Source organism: Brassica napus, chromosome C4 (assembly GCF_020379485.1).
Source record: "Brassica napus cultivar Da-Ae chromosome C4, Da-Ae, whole genome shotgun sequence".
NCBI lineage: Eukaryota > Viridiplantae > Streptophyta > Magnoliopsida > Brassicales > Brassicaceae > Brassica > Brassica napus.
In genome coordinates, this window is record NC_063447.1 from 49,311,615 (window position 1) to 49,331,694 (window position 20,080).

At 36.6% G+C, this 20,080-nt stretch overlaps 2 protein-coding genes across 2 annotated transcripts; both read right to left on the minus strand.

Annotated features, from left to right (window-relative positions):
- Positions 1-10,291: 10,291 nt before the first annotated feature.
- LOC106446588 lies at positions 10,292-12,180 on the minus strand. Its single transcript, XM_013888366.3, has 5 exons — positions 11,709-12,180; positions 11,444-11,616; positions 11,059-11,332; positions 10,760-10,923; positions 10,292-10,664 (listed from the first exon to the last, which is right to left on the minus strand). Exons 1-5 carry the CDS (start codon positions 12,014-12,016, stop codon positions 10,510-10,512), a joined length of 1,074 nt encoding a protein of 357 aa, XP_013743820.2. The 5' UTR covers positions 12,017-12,180; the 3' UTR covers positions 10,292-10,509.
- A 3,675-nt stretch (positions 12,181-15,855) lies between these two features.
- Positions 15,856-19,375, minus strand: LOC106446587. Its single transcript, XM_013888365.3, has 11 exons — positions 19,033-19,375; positions 18,890-18,958; positions 18,569-18,659; positions 18,415-18,480; positions 18,218-18,337; positions 17,123-18,141; positions 16,944-17,043; positions 16,812-16,871; positions 16,630-16,716; positions 16,419-16,544; positions 15,856-16,337 (listed from the first exon to the last, which is right to left on the minus strand). Exons 2-11 carry the CDS (start codon positions 18,940-18,942, stop codon positions 16,032-16,034), a joined length of 2,028 nt encoding a protein of 675 aa, XP_013743819.2. The 5' UTR covers positions 18,943-18,958; positions 19,033-19,375; the 3' UTR covers positions 15,856-16,031.
- Between the last annotated feature and the right edge of the window lie 705 nt (positions 19,376-20,080).

Consider the following 20,080-nt stretch of genomic DNA (forward strand, 5'->3'; position numbering starts at 1 on the left):
AAAACCAAAAAAAATTATATATCAATAAGTTTTGAATTTATATAATAAAATAACCGAATAAAAAAGAACTAAGAGTCGTTCATCGTCCGGTAGTATTCATCACTCCTCGCCGCTACATCTGCCTCGGCATGTGTGTCGGATGATGACTCGCCTGGAATAGGATTTCGTTGTCGCATGGTCCTCAACAAGGTCTCCCATTCCGGATTTGTGGCTGCTACAATGTCAAAGAAACCCTCGAGTCCACCCACACGAGCTGTGAACGCAGATCGCATCGAGCTCAACTCTCTACGCAACTCATCGGACTCTCTACGCAGCTGAGAGACTTCATCATTCCCTCGCTGACCATAAGACGATGTCGCTCTCGGAACATCGTTGACGGAACCAATCCCCAACCTCCGTCCCTTTTTTTAGGGACAACCTTAAAAACAAAAAATAAATATTATTAGTAAAAATTTAAAGATAAATTAAATGAATAATAAAAAAATTAAAATTTTAGAAAATTTACCTCCTCGTAAATCTTATCCACTTCAAGTGTGGATAAGGTGACGAGTAATCCGTCGGCGAACTGTTGGGTCAGCTGGGTCTGGCGGTCTTCAACCCGAACAACCAAGTCGTTGTAGATTTGTTCGGACTTGCCATCTAGAAATACGCCCGTTTTGTTCTTGTGGGTCTTCTCATAAAGTTCCACAAGTGACAGAAAACGTCCCGTCTCTTTGGCCTAAAAAACATTTAAGAAAGTCAAAATATAAAAATATATAAATATATATTAAAAATTTTATTTAATAAAATATTTAATTACCATTTCCAAACGGACACCAGCGTGGAGTTTTTGGCCCGTAGTGTGAAGCATCAGCCCGTTCCCGTGATCATCGACCGTGTTACGGGAGTTAGAACAAGACTGGGCAATTCTAATGGAATAAGTAAGACGCCAATATCGGATGAGGCCATCCCACACATCTGTGGTGAGCTCAGCGGGTTTGCCACGCTCATACCCCTTCACGATCCAGTCACCCTTCCAGTTGGAGACCGTGTCCAACAAGCGAACTTTTGCCTTCGCGATAAACTTCTTCCTCACCCTCTCAGTGATCCCCAATGCCCAATTATATTTTTGTTGTTGGAAAAATAAATTAACAATTAGTTTTTTAGAAAGTATATATATAAATCATGAAAAAATTAAAGTATATATAATTAACTAATAGAAACTTACAGCGTAAATTTTGAACCACGTCTTTCTGACGTAGTGAGGCGTCTTACTCCAGTTCGGATGTGGCATGGAGAAGTAACCTTTGATCGTGTCGGTTACGTCTGATGCAAGACATCCATCAACCCCAAACCTGGAAAATATAAATTTAAAATATAAATTATTTTTTAATGTTATAAAAGAATTTAAAACGAATAAAAAAATAATAATGTAACATACCACAAAGTTTCGTCCAGTCGATCGGGGTCGATGACTGGTAAACCTTCTCTGCCTGGCAGACTGAGAATGTCCTCTACAGTGTACTGCGAGTAAGGAGCACTCGGAGGCACCATCAAATCGGGATGAATCTCGGCGGGCATCGGAGGTGCCATCGGAGGAGGCACAGGAGGAGGCATCGTCGGATGAGCCATCAGGGAAGGCACATGAGGAGCCGATAGTGCACTAGAAGAAAGAGACCCAGAGACTCTCTAAGTGTACTGAGTCTCGGGGACAGTCTCCTGACCCAAAGAACCGGGAGCTGAAGAAGACGGGTCTAAACGACTACCCGGCTCACCGAACATCTCTCTGTAATGGGCAGTAAGTCTGCCTTTTCGAACCTGGGAAAAAAATTTAATTTTTAAAATTAACATCAACAGTATATTTCCCAACATTATCCACCTAATCAACACTAAATAACATAAAATCCGTAAACCTATCTAAATTCCCTATACTAACCACCTAATCTATCCTCAACTAACCAAATTAGAGAGGAATTAGAGAGGCTTACCATTGCTACGAAATGGAGAGGAAGTGGAGAGGAAGTGGAGAGGAAGTAGAGAGGAAAGAAAGAGTGAGCGCTCGGGGTATATATAAGATTACATATCGTCGCAAATTCCTCGTAAGGTTATGATGAAATAGCGAGCAATTACAAAGGCCCGCGTTTTATTGTACGAGGAAATAGCGAAGAATTACAAAGGCCCGCGTTTTTATATACGACGTATTAACGATGATTTTGCTTACGTGGAATTGACGAGCCGTGCTTTCCTATAAATATACCCACAACTCTCCTTCTCAAACCACACACAAATTCCCAAATCACACCCTATCTCAAATCACACTCCCCAGCAAAATCCTATTCAAATTATAAATATTTGAAAAAAGAAAGGAAGAGAAGAAGATATTAGAATTCATGTGGGCGAGACTTACGTATTATAATTGCTGGAAATCTTGCCACATGTGAATCTGGTATTTTTCTTTTATTACTTTTTTTTCTTTTTTTTCTTTTTTTTTTTTTAGTTTTTACACTACGAGGTATTTACGACGATTTCGTCCAACTTGGAATTAACGAGGCCCGAGTTCTTTATTTATTTTACGAGGTGTTTACGACGATTTCGTCCTAAGTGGATTTAACGGGGGTCGCTTTCTTTACTTTTTATTTCATAGTTATTTCCTCGTCTTCTTACAAGTCCTTTCCGACGATTCTGTCTTACGTGAAATTAACGAGGCCCGCGTCATAAGTTCGACGTCGCTTTACAAGGAATTAACGAGTGTTATGTTTAAATCCCTAAAATCTGAAACTCCAAACCCCAAATCCCATATTCCTTATTTTCTACTTCATATATTCCAAACCTCATCTTTATTTCCATTCCAAACCACAATTCCCACATTTGCTTATTTATAAAACAAACTCCCACATTACCTTATTCATAAAACAAACTCCCACATCTTATTCATAAAATACCCTACACAAAATCAAATACATCAATCGGATACATCGACATTCTCGTCATCACTAGAAACATCATCATTTTCATTAAACTCGTCTTCAACAGCTTTGTCTGTGGCATCATCGGTAAGACCTTCGTACTCGTGATTATGCGAATCAATGAGAAGGATGTCATCAATTTCTTGTTCAGGATCCTCAGCTTCATTTATCTGTTCTTCTTGCAATGGTGGTTCTTCTCCACTGATGATTCGTCCTCGAGGTGTAACTTTGATCATTGCTAACCAATTTATACCCGAATCTCTCATCTGAGGGTATGGAAGGAAGCTAACTTGGTCTGCTTGTGAAGCTAAGATTTAAGGCTCGAATTTGTTGTACCTTCGTCCACCGTTGACATCAACTACACCGAATTTGTTAGACCGAACACCTCTGTTGACGACGGGGTCAAACCATTCACATTTGAAGAGGACGCATTTCAGCTTCAGTATCTCAAGAAATTCGACTTCAATAATCTCCGTCAAGATCCCGTAGAAATATGTTTCCCCTTTCACACATATTCCATAGTTACTGGTCGTCCGCTGTCTATCATACTCATATGTGTGAAAAGTATAGCCTCGTGTGAAATATATCTGTGATGTGATGACCTTTACAAGTGGAGATTGAATTACTTCGTGTAACCACTTAGGATAATCTGCATCGTCGTCATAATCAACCTGCAAAAATAAAGAGAATGTTGAAATACAGATCATGTATGAAAAAAAAGTTTGAGTTAATACCTGGTTCCGCAACCTGAAGTGTTGATCTTCCCTTTTGTCTACGTCACTTGTGGATATACCAGGAAATGTTTCTTCAACTTGAGAAACAAATAGGCTGTAAAATCACATTTTATAGGAATGAATCTCTCGCAATTATATAATTAATTATACCTATATGTGTTTCGAAGTGTCCATATATGTTACCTTTCAAAATGGATCCTCGCAATTGAGAAGAATATAGGTGTGTGCACTATGAGCGTCTTGTTCACTCGACCACCAAACCTCTTTAGACTTCTCACCGAGTCGCCCAATCTAGCTAAAGATGTCTGGAACACCAGCAACTGCATATGTTGGCGCAACACCACCATCATCATATCTTCTTGGAGCTATTCTCCGGATACGTACTTTTGACGCAAATTAGTATGATGTGAAGTGAGAAACTTCTTCCGTCAAACTTCCAGCAATTATAGAACATTCAACTTTGGCGAGGTTCTTTGATTTTCCCTTCAAATATTTCATGGCTCGCTCATACTGATACATCCATCCGTAATGTACAGGTCCACGAAGCAATGTCTCATATTGCTGGAAGTTTGACGGAGGTGGACGGTTAGATGCTCCATGACGTCAAAAAATCCGGGAGGAAATATCTTCTCCAAGTTGCACAATAAGATGGGAATGTTCTCCTGAAGCTGTTCCACAACTTCTTCTTTAAGAGTGTGTGTGCTCAGATCCCTGAAAATGCTCTAATGCCTTTTATATTCCAAAAACAATTAAACACATTGTTAGTCATATATTATTTTGCAAGTTAGAACGTTATAAAATTATTGTGATATAATACACTACGTACCTGCAAGTGTTTCATGTACGTTTGTTGGAAGTAGCTCCGCAAATGCAAAGGGCAGTAGTCGTTGCATAAAGACATGACAATCATGACTCTTCATCCCGGAGAACTTTTGACCCTTTTCAACACATCTAGAGAGATTCGAAACATACCCATCGGAGAACTTCACTTCTGATGCCACCCAGTTGAACAACACCGACTTTTTTTCTGAAGACAATCTGAATATCGGAACGAGAACTTGTCCATTGCTTTCAATATGTAATTCGCTTCTTGAGGAAATATCCGGCAAGTTCAACCTCGATCTTATGTTGTCTTTTGTCTTCCCTGGGACATTCAATATTGTATTCATGATGTTCTCAAAGAAATTCTTCTTTATATGCATCACATCGAGGTTGTGGCGCAGAAGAAGATCCTTTTAATATGGCAACTCCGAAAATATACTCTTCTTGTGCCAGTTGTGATGAACACCGTAAGAATCAGGCATATTACGAGGGACATGCCAATTACCACCCCAACGAACTGTTTCGTTAGCTCCGTAGTAGTCGATTTGCGCTTCAATTTATTCTCCAGATAGATATGGAGGAGAAGTGTCTCTCACAACCCTTTTGTGTCTAAAAAAATTCTTGTTTCTTCGGTAAGGATGGCCAATGGGAAGAAATCAACGGTGACAATCAAACCAACTTGTCTTCCTACTATTCTTCAGTTAAAACGCATCTGTCGTTCCATTACAATATGGATAAGCTAATCGCCCATATGTAGTCCATCCAGACAAAAGCATCGCTCACATCGTAAAATTCATCTTCGTTGAACAGTCATACGTCCTCACCCCTGTTGACCACAAATCCTTCAACTCTTTTATCAGTGGTTGTAGGAAAACATCCAGGGACCTTTTTGGATGGTTCGGACCAGGTATTAATATGGTCAAGAATAGCAACTCCCGTTACATGCACATCTCCGGTGGCAGGTTGTATGGTGTAAGAAAGACTGGCCACAATAAATATTGTCTCCCTGACATTCTGAACGGACTAAATCCATTTGTGCATAGTCCGAGATACACATTCCGGCTATTGCTAGCGAAATCCGGATGTACTTTGTTGAAATGTTTCCGGGCTCTTGCATCTGATGGATGAGTCATCTCACCATCCGTCTGAGTATGCTCGGCATGCCATCTCATCTTTCCAGCAGTCTGCTCTGATTGATACAATCTTTTCAATCTGTCTGTAATTGGTAGGTACCACATCCTTTGGTACGGTACCCTATTACGTCCCCATCCTTGCGACTTGAATCGTGGCTTCTTACAGAATCGACATTCTTCTAGCTTTTCATCATCTCCCCAATAGATCATGCAGTTGTCGATGCAAACATCTATCATCTCCGAAGGCAATCCAAGACTATAAACTAGTTTCTGAATCTCATAATAAGAATCAACAGACACATTGTCTTCCGGCAAATACTCTTTAAGCAAGTCCGCTCATTCGTTCATGCAACTTTCAGGTAGATTGTGATCAGTTTTAATATTCATCATTCTAGCAGCCAACGACAATTTAGAGAGACCTTCTCTACAACCAATGTAAAGTGGTTGATTCGCCCCGTTTAACATTTCGTAAAACTTTTTTGCATCTATATTAGGTTCTTCATCTTCATCATGAGCTACGAATGCATCAGCTACCATATCATGAACCCTATCATAATCTACCATCTCCTCGTGATGGTAACTATGTTCATTATGCAAATGATGATCAACCGGTTCTTTTTCCTGAAAATTGCTATTACTACTACTAGCTTCATTCTGATCATAATTAAAATCTTCTCCATGTTGAAACCAGATATAGTAATTTGGCGTGAAACCTCTATTTATTAAATGCTTCCAAACATTTTCACGGTTTGCCAGTTTCGAATTGTTGCATTTCCGACAAGGACAGAACATCTTACCACTTTCTTGGGCGAGCGGTGTTGAATCTGCTTGATGCATAAATGTCTCCAGCCCCGCAAGGTATTCTTTCGTCACTCTCCCGTTAGCATCTCTATGCATATACATCCACTTCCGCAACTCGTAAATAGTCCCCGAGCCAGCCATTTTTTTTCTTTCACGTTTTTTGTTGTTGGTGTGTTTAAAATGATGTTCAAACATCCATATTTATAGGAAATTTCGAATCTGGTAGTTGTAATTTTCCTATGAATTTACGACGAAAATTAATTAGGTGGAAAAAAAAAACGTGTAACACCTACAAAGTTGGTGGATTCAAAATTTTCTCGCTAAATACACGTAAATTATTTCCTCGTAAATAACACGCAAAGTTTACGTCGTATTTACGAGGAAATAGTATTTCCTCGTAAAAGACACGTCAAGTTAAATCGACTTTACGACGAACGCTTTTGTCGTTACTTTACGAGGAAATAACGATGACATTATTTTTCCACGTAAGTTCCTCGTAAAATCGACGTAAATTTACGAGGATTGTTTTTCCTCGTTAAATTTCCTCGTTAAGCTTGTGTTTTCTTGTAGTGTTTTATTGAAAGTTTGCATACAATATCCCACAACTAAAAGGGCTGTTGAGTTTGTGTATGCTTTATAGTATGATAAGAATGATGAACAATTTCAAATGTGCATTAGATTTATGGGGAGTGACTAAAATATAATTTAATTTTTGATGGTGTTCAGTATGACATTAGTTCACTTTCAGTTCAGATTTTTTGGCTTTTCGATATTATTATAAATCATTGATTTTTATTTAACACCTAATTGTTGGGTGGTTGAATTTATCAGAGTTATTGATATAAACAAAACAATACTGCATTTTTCTTTTATTATTTGACTTTTTGAGAGTTTCTTTTGTTTTAGAGGTTTACTATTTAAAACAAATAAAAAATAAATAAAAATGTTTCTACCATTAAATAAAATAATCAATCTATAACCAAAATCAAAACTCAAAATTTTGAAAATAAAAAATGAAAAACAAAACACAAACATGAAAGAAAAAGTTTTACACTCTCGTATACTTAGTGTTCATCAAAGTCATGTTTCCTCCGATTGAATACAAAACTTTGTTCGTCTATAGATATGAAAAAGTTGTGAATAATTTCCACTAGTTGGTATCCATCAAAGTTATACCCCCACTTCAATTTAGTCAATAACGAAAAAGCAAAAAAAAAAAGTAAAAGAAGAAGATTAAGAGAATAAAAGTCTTCGGTTGCGATTAGTTGTTATTTAAAAATAGTTAAGTGTTTTTCAAATTAAAGCTTCTTTACTAGTGGGAAAATATGGTAATTATATGGTATTAGTTATTAACAAAAATAACTTATATAACCAATAGATTTTTATGTGCTGTTATAATATATAATATATATATTTATATATTTATATGTTTTTACTTTTGATTGTTTTGTTCGGTTTTTTCGGTTTAATGGGTTATATGCCGAACTAAATCCAAATCCTACGGTTTTTATAAAATCATATCCATTACTAAAACCAAACCATATTGTCTATTTTGGTTTGATTTAGTACGGTTCGGTTTACCATATTCAACATGCCTAACTTCACCAATAACCATTACAAAAGAAACAGGCTCATCTAGCAAGTTCTCTGGCTATCAAATACCGAAACACAAAACTATGTGGTGTTCATTCAGCAGTGCTCTTTCTGGACCTCCCTGAGTTAAGTTTCTTTGTTAATTTCTTCATTGTCTCTGGAAGACATTCTTGAATCATCTCCATCAATGCCACTTGACTCAAACCTGAATCTTTGCTAAAATTAAGACTCAATGGTTTTTGGTAAGACTAGCTTCTGGTAGATTCCCTTGGGAGTTGGGGGTATAAACACGAACCTACAGCCAAAGAAAGCACATTCAAGATCTCTAATGTTTCAAAGAAGATAAGCTTAAGCCTTCTCTACTTACGGCCCGATCAGAATGGTTGCCTGAACAAAGGGTAAAGTATAAGAGACGCTCGGAGTGGTCGAGGGAATATTCTTGATGCTCATCTCCCGTTCTGAATTTTCTTGGAATTAGTAATAACTTCAGCCACTACAAATAGGAAACAAGAAAACTTCACAGTCCATAACCTGCGTGCGAGGCTTACAATTGCGAGAGGTGTTAATAAACAGTACGATGTTCAAAAGTGGAGTGGATCCGTATTTGTTTATTTTAAGTAACTCACTCTACTCTCCGGAAGAAGATCTCCAATGGTAATCTATAATTTTTTCTCTATTTCACTCTAAAATATAATAATTCTATTATAGAATTAGATTTGCTCCGATAATTTATTCTATAGAGTAATTCTATTATAGAGTAAGTCATCGAAACAAATCCAACTATATAATAAAGTTATTATATTTTAGAGTGAAATATAGAGTAAATTATAGAGTACCATCATAGATACTTAGAGACCTCTACGGCTACAGAAAAAAAAAACTTGTTGGCAACACCGTAAGTCATACTATAAAAGTCCAGCTATAAATAAAGTAATCAAAAACAGTTAAGCCCCAGAAAAGATAAACATAAAACAGAATCCAAACCACATTCTATAAATACACCAAGCTTCCATCTTTTAGTCCTAAACCTGTAATTCTTCAACAAAGACCCAAAATTTGACCCATCTAGCAGCGAAATTACTATGATTATGAATCTGGCAAATTCTAGATGCCCAAGTTGTAGAATTTGATAACCCAAAGACAGAAAAAAAAGAAAGAAGAAAAGTCTTAAAAATTGACAAAGTCTGCATTTTATCTCTAAATAACCAAATAAACAAAATCGTTAAGCATGGAGGTTTTAAAAGCAGAATTCAAACCAGGGGTCGTTAGCCCATGAAGTTATTAATTTGAACTTTGTATCCAAAGCTTACTTCCTCTAGTGAAGCTGTTGATTATGTGGGATTAGCTAAATTGGTTGCATACTCTCTGCTATTGGTATGTTATGGGTGCAGGTTACTTGAGATGTCACATTCAGACAAAAAAGGAGGTGATTTTAAGTTCAATAAAGGACTATAACACTGAAGTGTATGCTTACGTGCAGAACTGGCAAGTGCGCAGCAAGATGAGTTTGAAGAAATACTAAGTTACCAAACATGTCAATCAAAAAATAAGTTACCAAACATGGAGAATCCGAAAGATAAAGAAAAGAAAAGAATATATACGAGGAATGGAAGCTGTATTCACAGCTGTTGTTGTGCTAGGTAGATTAATGATTAGTCAGTGTCTAGGTACAAAAGTAATGTCTAATTATTCTGATTAAACAAGTAAAATTTGTTGAACTGATTTCTAGTAAAACTGTATGTTTACAAATTTCACTGTGTTTTAGTTAAACTTTCAAGTGTCCAGAGAGAATCTTCATTCTATGAGATGTAAGCGATGTTTGGAAGACAAAAAAAAGGAATCACATACACATATATCTTCTTCAATTGTTCTATGTTAAATTCCTGTCTTTTTGGTCTGATGTTTATGTGGTCGTTCGAATTATCAGGCTGTATGTCTTTTCGAAAAGCTTAACCACCTCTGGATTTATGACAACATTTAGAAATAAAACCCATCTCTATTTTTTTTCTAAAATAGAAAAAAAAAATTCCTTGTTATTTTTTCTTCTATTTATAGAAAATAGCATATTTATATATTTTACTCTATATTTGGATTTTGGAGATTGTTATCATAGAGCAATACGTTGGAGATTGTTCTACATGATCAACACTTGATTTTTATGTTATCTTATTATTTTTCCTCTCGAGTCAATGGAAACTACATATTCACCCGTGAATTAAATGACATGTTCTATGTTTGATATACAAAATTCTAAAACAAAACATTAAACACAATATAAAAGAGTTTTATCATTGACATGAAAAGCTTAAAGTAAAAACATTACAAAATTCATTCAACAAAACATTACATACTTTTATGAATATTTTTTTTCTTGGTTTGACATGGATTCTTATTAAATTGTGTGGTTGATAATACCCGAAAAGAAAAACACAAAATGATTCGTATTAACGCCAAGATAGAGCTGAATGTTCATTTAGTTAACTAAGGGAAGTACTTGGTAGTAGAAATAGCCTCCAATTGGACTTCAACCATCAACGTGTCATCCACAAGGAAACCCTTTGATGAATCTCTGAGATCGTCGAAAGAGATAAGGTCCACGATACCCCAAATATAGGTTCTTCCATACCAATTCCTGACTGTCAAAAAAAGAATCCGGAAGATTACAAGAAAGCAATCATTAGTCATATTGTAAATATGTGTTCATAACGAAGGATATATATATTCCGCTTACGTTCCCCTTCGCGGTTACTGAGTTTTTGTTGGTTAAGAACTCGAAACATGGTTCGAACATAAATGTACTCATATGCTCTTCTTTGATTTGTATAAAGTTGAAGAAACATTGAAACGTATTTTCCTCTTCCGGAGCCAGAACCATCTGGAGCCACTAACAATATCCTGATCATCATATGGGATAAATTTTGTTACTACCACAACTGTTAAGCATATAAAACAATAACTTAACTTTTGTTTTTAATAATATGCACGAGGTCAATTATGAATAGTGGTGACACAAAAATGATGTGGACTCACCATTTTTTTCCTCCAAGAGAGATCACAGGTGAGTAAACATCTTTGAACAACGTGGAGAAGTTCTGAATCGTCCAGGTGTATTTATCAGAACTACTACTGATAGAGAAAGTTTCTGATTCTTCAAAGGGAATAGGAACGATCACATCAACACCAAACTCACAGTGTTCTCCATTGTACAGGTAACCATTTTTCGGGTCTTTGAATGTATCAACGGGGAGGACCTTAGAGAATCCCCACATCGTGTTGAAAGCATCGAATCGCCATACATCCGTATCTACAATGAACACAATAAATATATATAGATATGTTACTGTTATATATTAAAGTTTGATGTTTCAAAGTTGATAATCTTTTTTTGCATTTTAAAGAAAATTAGCACAAAAACCTTGGATGGTAAAGTACTTCCTCTCGTTCCTGTTAAAGATGTAAAACCTGAGATCCGCGTAAACCTCTTGATGTGCAGAATCGACGAAACCTGACTTGTCTATTTCTACGTAAAGCGAAACGTAACCTGCACCACCATCCTTTGTGTTCCCATTAAGGTACACATGGAGAATCCTGTGATGATCCATTCAATGAAAATTTTAGTATTATTATATATATAAGATTTGATTAGAGGCTAATAAAATATCAAAATTACTCTCACTTACCAATTGTATCCACCAACCGTGAAAGGGCGAGTTTCAAATTTGTCTACGACGTTTGTCTCAATCTTGTAAGAGTAAGTCGATGGACGACGATTTCTCATACCCGTTACCGTCTTTGAATGAGAGACATTATAATGACGCGATGAGATCTCTTGATGTTTTTGTACGTAAGGCTCTTCTTCTTTTAGATTTGTATTGACGTCATCGGTGATTTGTCGTATCAAGGATTGTGAAGACACATATGTGATAAAGAGACAAAGAAAGAGATACGCAAGAGAGATAGAGATGGTGGTTCTGTAGTGATTCTTCATATTTTTTCTGTGGATGGAGTGTACATTGCAGTGACTAGTGAGAGATATTTAAAGACTTGGTTAGGGTTGAGATATGCTTTAGGATTGCTCACATATGGATGAGAATTTGTTGCCTCTGTATTTGCAACGGAAAAATAAATTTTGAAATATCGTTTGGACATTAGTTTTTTTATTTGGTAAAATGTTAAGTTAGTTACAAACGTGCTTTTATTTAGCACCACTGGCAAGTGGCAACTCGAATCCATTCTGAACTTGGTGACTCATCTTAACTCTCAAGTTGTTGTTGTTGCACGGCACTGGCTGTCTGAAAGTTACGAACTTTAATTGGATTTGTCTTTATCGCATTCTTTCCTTTTCGGCAAAACGACGTTAACGGAAAATAGAACAATAATGTAGTTTTGTTTTTCCTTTTTTGCTTAAAACTTAAATATTATCTTAAGAAGGTTTTGCTAAAATGACCTAAAATTTGAGTTCAAATACAAATATAATCATGTCTTTTTGTCAATAATATTTTGCCAAAAAGTTCCAACATAATACTTAATTATTCCAAATATTTACAAAAATGTCACTATAGTATACTTTCTTTTATTTTCAAAAAATATTTAAAAAAATAAATACCCTAAAATACCCTCGTAACCTTCATTATTATAAATTTCTTCAACCACTATACACAACTAACATGGAGCTTTAAAAGCTCAAATATCGAATATGTGTTTCTTCTTTCCTCATTCTAATCAACTAAACTTCATTTCGTGTCATTTTCTTTCTCTTTTCATCTAAAATATTCTCGTAACCTTCATTTTTAAGAACATTACGGTGATATTCGAAGTTTGGAAGGTAGAAAAGTCTGGAAACGAACTTGCTCCGGAAAATAATTAATCACTTGGTTTTCGTCACTGTTCAGATCTGTATAATGACACCAAACTTACTTGTATGACCACAATTAGGTGCAAACTTACTCAGCAGTCTGTCAGTCAAAACACATGTTAGTTTTTGCAATTGATTAAATTTAAATTTTTACACCATATATTTCACGAGAATTTACGAGAAGTCTATACGTTTACCTTTAAGAAAACAAATAAAAAGTCTACATATAAGAAGTTAGTTTTTGCAGTTGACAATATTTTTGATTTTTTTTCAATAGACTTCATCTGCGTATACATCAACTTAACTATAAGTCTACGAGAGGTTAATTTTGTATTACCTAAACTTTAATATATTTTTTGTAAAAATCACCATAAGTCTACACTATAAAGTTGTGTTAGTTTTGTGTTTGATTAAAAATTTAAAAGATTGACCAAAAATTAAATCAAGTGTAGGCTTCTAGTTATGTCAACGTCTACCAACCAAAAATAGACTTCAAAAAAATCTTCCTTTAAATTTTGGTCAAACACAAAACTAAAATACTCAATGATCTTTTGTTCTTTAGCATAAAATAGTTAATTATATAAATGTATAGAGTACAGCTATTAAATTATCACACTGTAACTGAAGGAGTAGCATAGATACTTTTTTATATATGGAGCAGTTTAAAGTGTTTTATTTGAAGAGAAAAGTGTATTATTACATAACATAAACCCAAACAACATGAAAACAAAGAAAAGAAAAAGCAAGAGAATTTTACCAGAAAATTAAAGATAAAAAGAAAAAGTGTGTACGTTCACCAAGCTATCCACCAAAGTTTTTATTGAAAGTTTGCATATAATATCCCAGAACTAAAAAAGCTTTTGGGTTTGTTTATAATTCATAGTATGATAAATAAAAATGGTGAATAATTTCAAATGTGCATTAGATTCACAGGGAGTGAATAAATAATATTTTAACTTTTATACTGTTCAGTATGGCATTAGTTCACTTTCAGTTCAGATTTTTGGCTTTTCAATATTTTTATTTAAATGATCGATTGTTATTTAACACTTATTCGTTGGGTGATTGAGCTATGAAAGTTATATAAACAAAATAATATTGCACTTGATCTTTTATTATTTGATGTTTTGAAAAAAAAATAGTTTATGTTGGTGTCAAATTTATTAAAATTTATGTTTTATGACCATTTGTATTACATAGTTTTTTTTTTGGTAAAATGTTAAATATTATACCAATTTTCAAATTTGTGACAGAAATTACAAAGATTACTAGTAGCGGAATACTGAATTAAACTAAACAACAACTAAACGGGAAGGAAACAGCCTAAAACCAAAGGCGAACAAAGCGGAGAAGGCAGCTAAGCAGCGAGACGGGCTTGGACCAAAGAGCCGAGCCTAGTCGAGGTTGAGAACCGGGCACCGCGAGCTACCGGAGAGAAAGGCGCCCTCAAACCTTGAAACAACGGCTCCTACAGCTTCCGAAAACACTACCAAAACTCGAAACGCCCATAGAATCCAAACATGAAGCACACCCAAAACACCCGACAGATAATACCTCCGACGGCACGAGAGAGAACCTCCTAACGACGATGTCGTCGTTCGGAAGGACAGCCTGAAGATTACCGCCTCCAATCTGCCCCACCGTGACCGTATACACCCTTTGAACCGAGAACCCGTATAGAGAAAATTGACCGCCGAGAAACTAACCCTCCGGAAACAAACCGCAGAAGAATGAGCAGCTCGATTGACTAACTGCCGCACTGCCGCACCATCAAGGTCTAAACCCAAAGTAAGAGTTAAGAACCCGACCACAAACCTTATTTGAGAGTGAGAAGCCGAGCAGCACCTCAGACACAGCTAGGAGCACACACCGGTATAACCGGAGCCACTGCAAAGGTCACAGCGAGAAAGAAGAACAGGCTCCCACGCGCCGCCACACGCGCCGCCATGCCCACGTGCTGCCACCGAGAAGCCGGAGTCGGAGACCAACACCGACGACCCGCACGCGTCCACTTGAGATCATAAGTAGAAGGAGGAAACCAGGGACATGAGACGCACGAGTACTCAAGCCCAACAAGCCACTGACCCGCCGGACTCCACCACCGCGCAACCAACGGAGGAGCACACCAAGTACAGATCGGGATTCACAGGACCGCTACAGACCACCACTCAATCGAGGCTCAACCAAGCGGAAAACCAGATCTGGATAGAGCCTCACCCTAGCCGAGAAACCCGAGTCGAGGAGGTGCTGACGCCGTCCTCAAACGCAGCGACGCTCCACAACCTGACTTCGGAGGCGGGAAGGCTCCAGATCTATACCAGATGAGAGCTTTGACGGACCTCAGCAGCCGTAGACCGTCGAGGACCGACGGAGAGGGAGAGACGGAAAAGCAAGAAAAACGAACGGCCCGGCGGTCACATAAGAGAGGCGGCGACCGCCGGAAACGGGAGAGACGACGACGGCTGACCTAGAAGAGTAGAGAGAGGTTAGAGAACTACAATGTAGAGAGAGTTTTCTCCCCTCTTTGTATTACATAGTTTGTAATGCGTTCAGGAAAGAATAATAATGTTTTTATTTTAACTTTTAACTCAATGATGTTCTTATTTAAAAAAAAAATATTTTGTTCTAATCTATGTGCTTATTGTAACAAGGTAAATAATAAATAATGAAGGAAGCAATCAGCACAAACAAAATTTGTTAATAAAGATCCAAATCTAGACTTGTTCCTTCTTATTGGAATATCAATTTTCAATCTATAATATAGCCTACACCATTTTCACTTTGTGAAAGGTTCAATTAATCCGTTTATTTTATCTACTTTAATATTAAAAAGATTGTATATAAATATCAAATATGAAGGATATAAATCGGAGAAGTATTTTTTAAACCTTAGCTATAATGATTTTCACGTGCTAAATACGAAGAAGAGAATGAGATATTTGTATATGAAAGGAAGTCACTCAAGCCTCAGGTTCATAAAAAAAAATATAAGGGGATTGATTTAGTATGTACACCGTACCAAAGACAACAAAGCCAAAACATCGTCCCGGAAAACGGCATGCAGTTTTCCCTCTCTATTTCTACACTCTACACATTACATCATCCTCATCCTATACACTTCACCAATAACATTACAAAAGAAACAGATTCATCTAACAAGTTCTCTGGCTATCAAATATCTAAACACGAAACTATGTGGCATCCACTCAACAATGCTCTTTCTTGATCTCCCTGAGTAAAGTTTCTTTACTCTTTTCTTCATTGTCTCTGGGAGACATTCTTGAATCATCTCCATCAATGCCGCTTGACTCAACCCCGAGTCTTTGCTAAAAGACTCGATGATCTTTGGTAAGACTAGCTTCTGGTCTTTCTTTACCCCGAACGTTGCACGAACGTACTCCTCTTTCGCAGTTTCTAGCTCTTGGTAGATTCCCTTGGGAGTATAAACACGAATCTACAGCCAAAGAAAAACACACATTCAAGACCCTCTAACACTTCAAACAAGACAGCAAATGTGTAAGCCTTCTCTACTCACCGCTGGATCAGAATGGTTGCCTGAACAAAGAGCAAAGTATAAGAGAGGCTCGGAGTGGTCGAGGGAATATTCTTGATGTTCATCTCCGGTTCTGAACTTTCTTGGAATTAGTAATAACTTCAGCCACTACAAACAGGAAGCAAGAAAACTTAAGAGCAGTGTCACTGACAATCTGTAGCTCTGAGATAACTCGATAAGTGATGAGCCTTACTTGGCCAGGACGAGGCATCCTGATACGAAGAATATAACTTTGTATCGCTTCTATGCTTACCATGCGACCTCCTATGTTGTAAGCTGGCTGTAAAACGTTAAGCAGAGCTCAAAATGTAAGTCTGCCATTTCTCATTCATCTTCTTGAAGCAGACCAAGAACAGTGTGTTGATAATATTTTACCTTGGAGAGCAGTAAAAACCGCTTCCCGTTGTTCTGTGGAATCCCATTTACTAGAAATGTCTGGAATGGTGAAAACCAAGTATAAGTAGAACATAAACATAGGTAAAGATCAAAGGAGAGTAAACCACGTACGTGCATCACAAGTGCATTATGTATGTTAATCCAAAATGCAAGTTTCTCTTGATGAGTCAGCTTTCTCGGATCAACACTCTCCAGCTGCTTGATCATCAACCTGCATAAGTATAAAACCAATGAGTAAACTCTTGAGTTAAAGAACAAAAGGAAACACTCTGATAACTGCAAAGGCTGACCTGAAGTTTCGATTCATCAAGTCAAGCTCGCGTCCTTTCCTTTGGTTTCTATGAATGTGTGACACTTCGATCATTGAGCTATAAGGTCCGCTGAACTCGAACTGATCATCAAAAGCAGAGTTTTTCCTGAAGCTTGGACTCCACATATCATACTGTTCTTGAGGTGAAAACTCGCTTGTTGAAGATGGAGATGAGCCCGGGGATGAGAAACCGTGGTTTATAGATGGAGGGTCTGCGAGCTTGGAATATATAGCTGATGCACACTTTATCATCTCCTCTGATAGCTTGTTTGGTGTCATGAATATGTGGTCTGATATCTTTGTTCCCATGTGTTCTGCAAGGCTTGCAGTGTTTGATCCACTGAAGGTGGAACGTTGGTTAAGAGTAGACTGGCAACGGCGAACACATGAATCAATGTCCTCCTCCTCGTAAAGAGATTGATCTTTCAGCCTATTGTCGAAGGAGAAACACCGTGAATCGATTGTTGAGCCTTCTTGAGTGAGTTTCCTAGCAGCAGAACCAGGTTGCATCAGTTTATTCTCAAAGGAGAAGCACTCTGTTGAGCCTTCTTGATTGAGTTTCCTAGCAGCAGAACCAGGTTGCATTGGTCTATTGTCAAAGGAGAAGCACTCTGTTGAGCCTTCTTGATTGAGTTTCCTAGCAGCAGAACCAGGCTCCTTCAGTCTACTGTCAAAGGAGAAACACCTAGGATCCTCCATGGCTAAGTTATCTTGTCTGCAGCTAAGGCTGGCAGAATCTGGTTCCTTTTTGACCATACATGGGCTCTTTAGTCTGTTGTCAAAGGAGACACACCGAGGTTGTTCAGGTGGTGTTGTTGAGAAGTCCAGACGTTTGCCTCTAAGAGTGGACTTAGGAGAACTAGGAGTCTGCTGTTGTTTTGGAGATACAGAAGATGACTGTTGATCAAATGCTTTACGGTACAAAGAGAGAAGATACTGTTCCAAATGTGAAACTTCCAACTCTAGCACCGCTATTTCCTTTATCAATTCTGTTGCAGGCTGCAAGATATATACAAAACCATCAGTGAGCTTCACAACATCAACGGTTCATGGCCTAGAAACGGATTAGTTTTACCTTTGGAGTAGAGTTGGCCTTTGAGTTAATGTCTCTAGAAGGTGTTTTATAGCCTAATGCCTTCTCTAAAGCGCCACGGACATCAAACTGGTTCTGTAGTCTCTTCTCAAGCTCTTGAATCTGTAATGTAACCAAAGATGGTAAGGAAAACAAATCATACTTTGAGTAGATGAGAGAGAGAAGTTTAAATGCAAAACCTCTTGCTTGAGAGAGCTCTGGACTTTTACTTCCTTAACAGATTTATCACAGCAACGAGGTAAGTCCTGAGGGAAAGAAACAGTTAGAGAGTGTTTTATAGCTTTGCAAAATCATAAATGGAAAAGGAAGTTGTTGTTATTGGTTTGAACTCACCAGCTTGAAGCGTTGAGAAGCATTCAGAGAAGAAACAATGCTATTATTATTATTATCCTCTTCAAGCTTTTTCTTTTCAGGAACAGTCCAGCTATAGAATAAAGTAATCAAGATTCCAAGAATCAATCAAAAAACAGTTGAAACCCAGAAAAGATAATAAACAAAGATTCAGACCAAAGTTTCAACCTTTTTAGTCCTAAACCTAAATTCTTCAACAAAGGCTCAAACTTTGACCCATCAAGCAGCAAGTTAACTTTGCATCTGGGCAGATTTTAACTACCCAGAAAAATAAAATTGAGAACTGAGCTTAAAAAAACAAACCTCTTGGAACGATTGTGTCTCTTACTCTGCATTTTCTTGTCTTCAAATCCCATTTCCAAAAGAATCAAACTGTAGCCAAAAGATTGATTAATTGAAACATCGAGGTTTTAAAAATCAAGAAAATGTAAGAAAACAAAACTCACTTTGTACTGATCTCAAAGCAATAACTAGAAGAAGAAGAAGTGAAAATGCGTTTTGGGGCTTAAAGACAGAGAAAGAAACAAAGAGATTTGATTTGTATTTCCCTTTCAGATGTATGAATCATAAGAAACTAAACTCCAAGAAACAGAACCAATCACTTGTCTTCTTCTTCCACCATTGAGAAACAAATCTGAGTTTCTGATAGGAAGAAACAACATATATACGGATACAGCCAAAAGATATGTAGCAAAGATTTGGTTTTTTTTATTTTCTAATTAAGCTGTTCTCTCACGCGCGCATACACAGAGAAAGACTGTAAAGAAGAAGAGCTCTTGGGTTAAAACTTTTTTGACCTATAGAGAGAGAGAGAATCTTACATCACCACTCACCGTTTCTTATAGCCTTTATCAAAATCTTTAAGCTTTTTGTATTTTGGAGACTTTCTCTTTTGCATTAAAAGCACACATGTTACGTGGGATATCGATACACGTAAAACTATATAGTAAAAAAAAATCATAAAATGCAAATAATAGATAGTAGTTGTGCTAATTTATAAAATGTTCTAGTTGAGTTTAAATAAGTATATTTGGGATTTATTTCTTTGCGTTTTATACCTGATGATGTAAATAACAAAACAAAAGCATAGGAAATGTTAGAAAATAAACATTTTATTTATTTATAAGATAAAAACATCTTTTATTTTAACAAACAAAACAATGTCAAAAAATATAACGGGAAATATGATTAAATTTTTACACCAAATTTGTGATCTAGATGAACTAAGATGATTTCCAATATAAATTTTTTTTTCCTCTAAACCAAAGAAACTACCTAATGAAAATTGAGTTTAATCTAATATAATTGAGTTTACTCTTATATATTCATTTTAAAAAAGCATTTTGAAAAAATATAAAGTGAAAATAGAAATTGATATTTAAAGTATATATATAGAATAAAATAGTAATCTCTATTTAAAAAATAGAGATGAATTGGAATAATTTGATTCTAAATACTATTATTATAGAGATAAATTAGTAATAGGTCTAAAAT

Bases quoted from the DNA above. Each gene is read 5' to 3' on its own strand.
- LOC106446588 (XM_013888366.3), bottom strand. From the start codon at position 12,016: ATGAAGAATCACTACAGAACCACCATCTCTATCTCTCTTGCGTATCTC. The intron at 11,617-11,708 runs GTAAGTGAGAGT...GGATCATCACAG, and splicing joins ACGGTTGGTGGATACAATTG to GATTCTCCATGTGTACCTTA. The intron at 11,333-11,443 runs GTTTTTGTGCTA...TGTTCATTGTAG, and splicing joins GAAGTACTTTACCATCCAAG to ATACGGATGTATGGCGATTC.
- LOC106446587 (XM_013888365.3), bottom strand. From the start codon at position 18,942: ATGGGATTTGAAGACAAGAAAATGCAGAGTAAGAGACACAATCGTTCC. The intron at 18,660-18,889 runs GTTTGTTTTTTT...TTTATTCTATAG, and splicing joins AGACACAATCGTTCCAAGAG to CTGGACTGTTCCTGAAAAGA. The intron at 18,142-18,217 runs GTAAAACTAATC...TATATCTTGCAG, and splicing joins AGGCCAACTCTACTCCAAAG to CCTGCAACAGAATTGATAAA.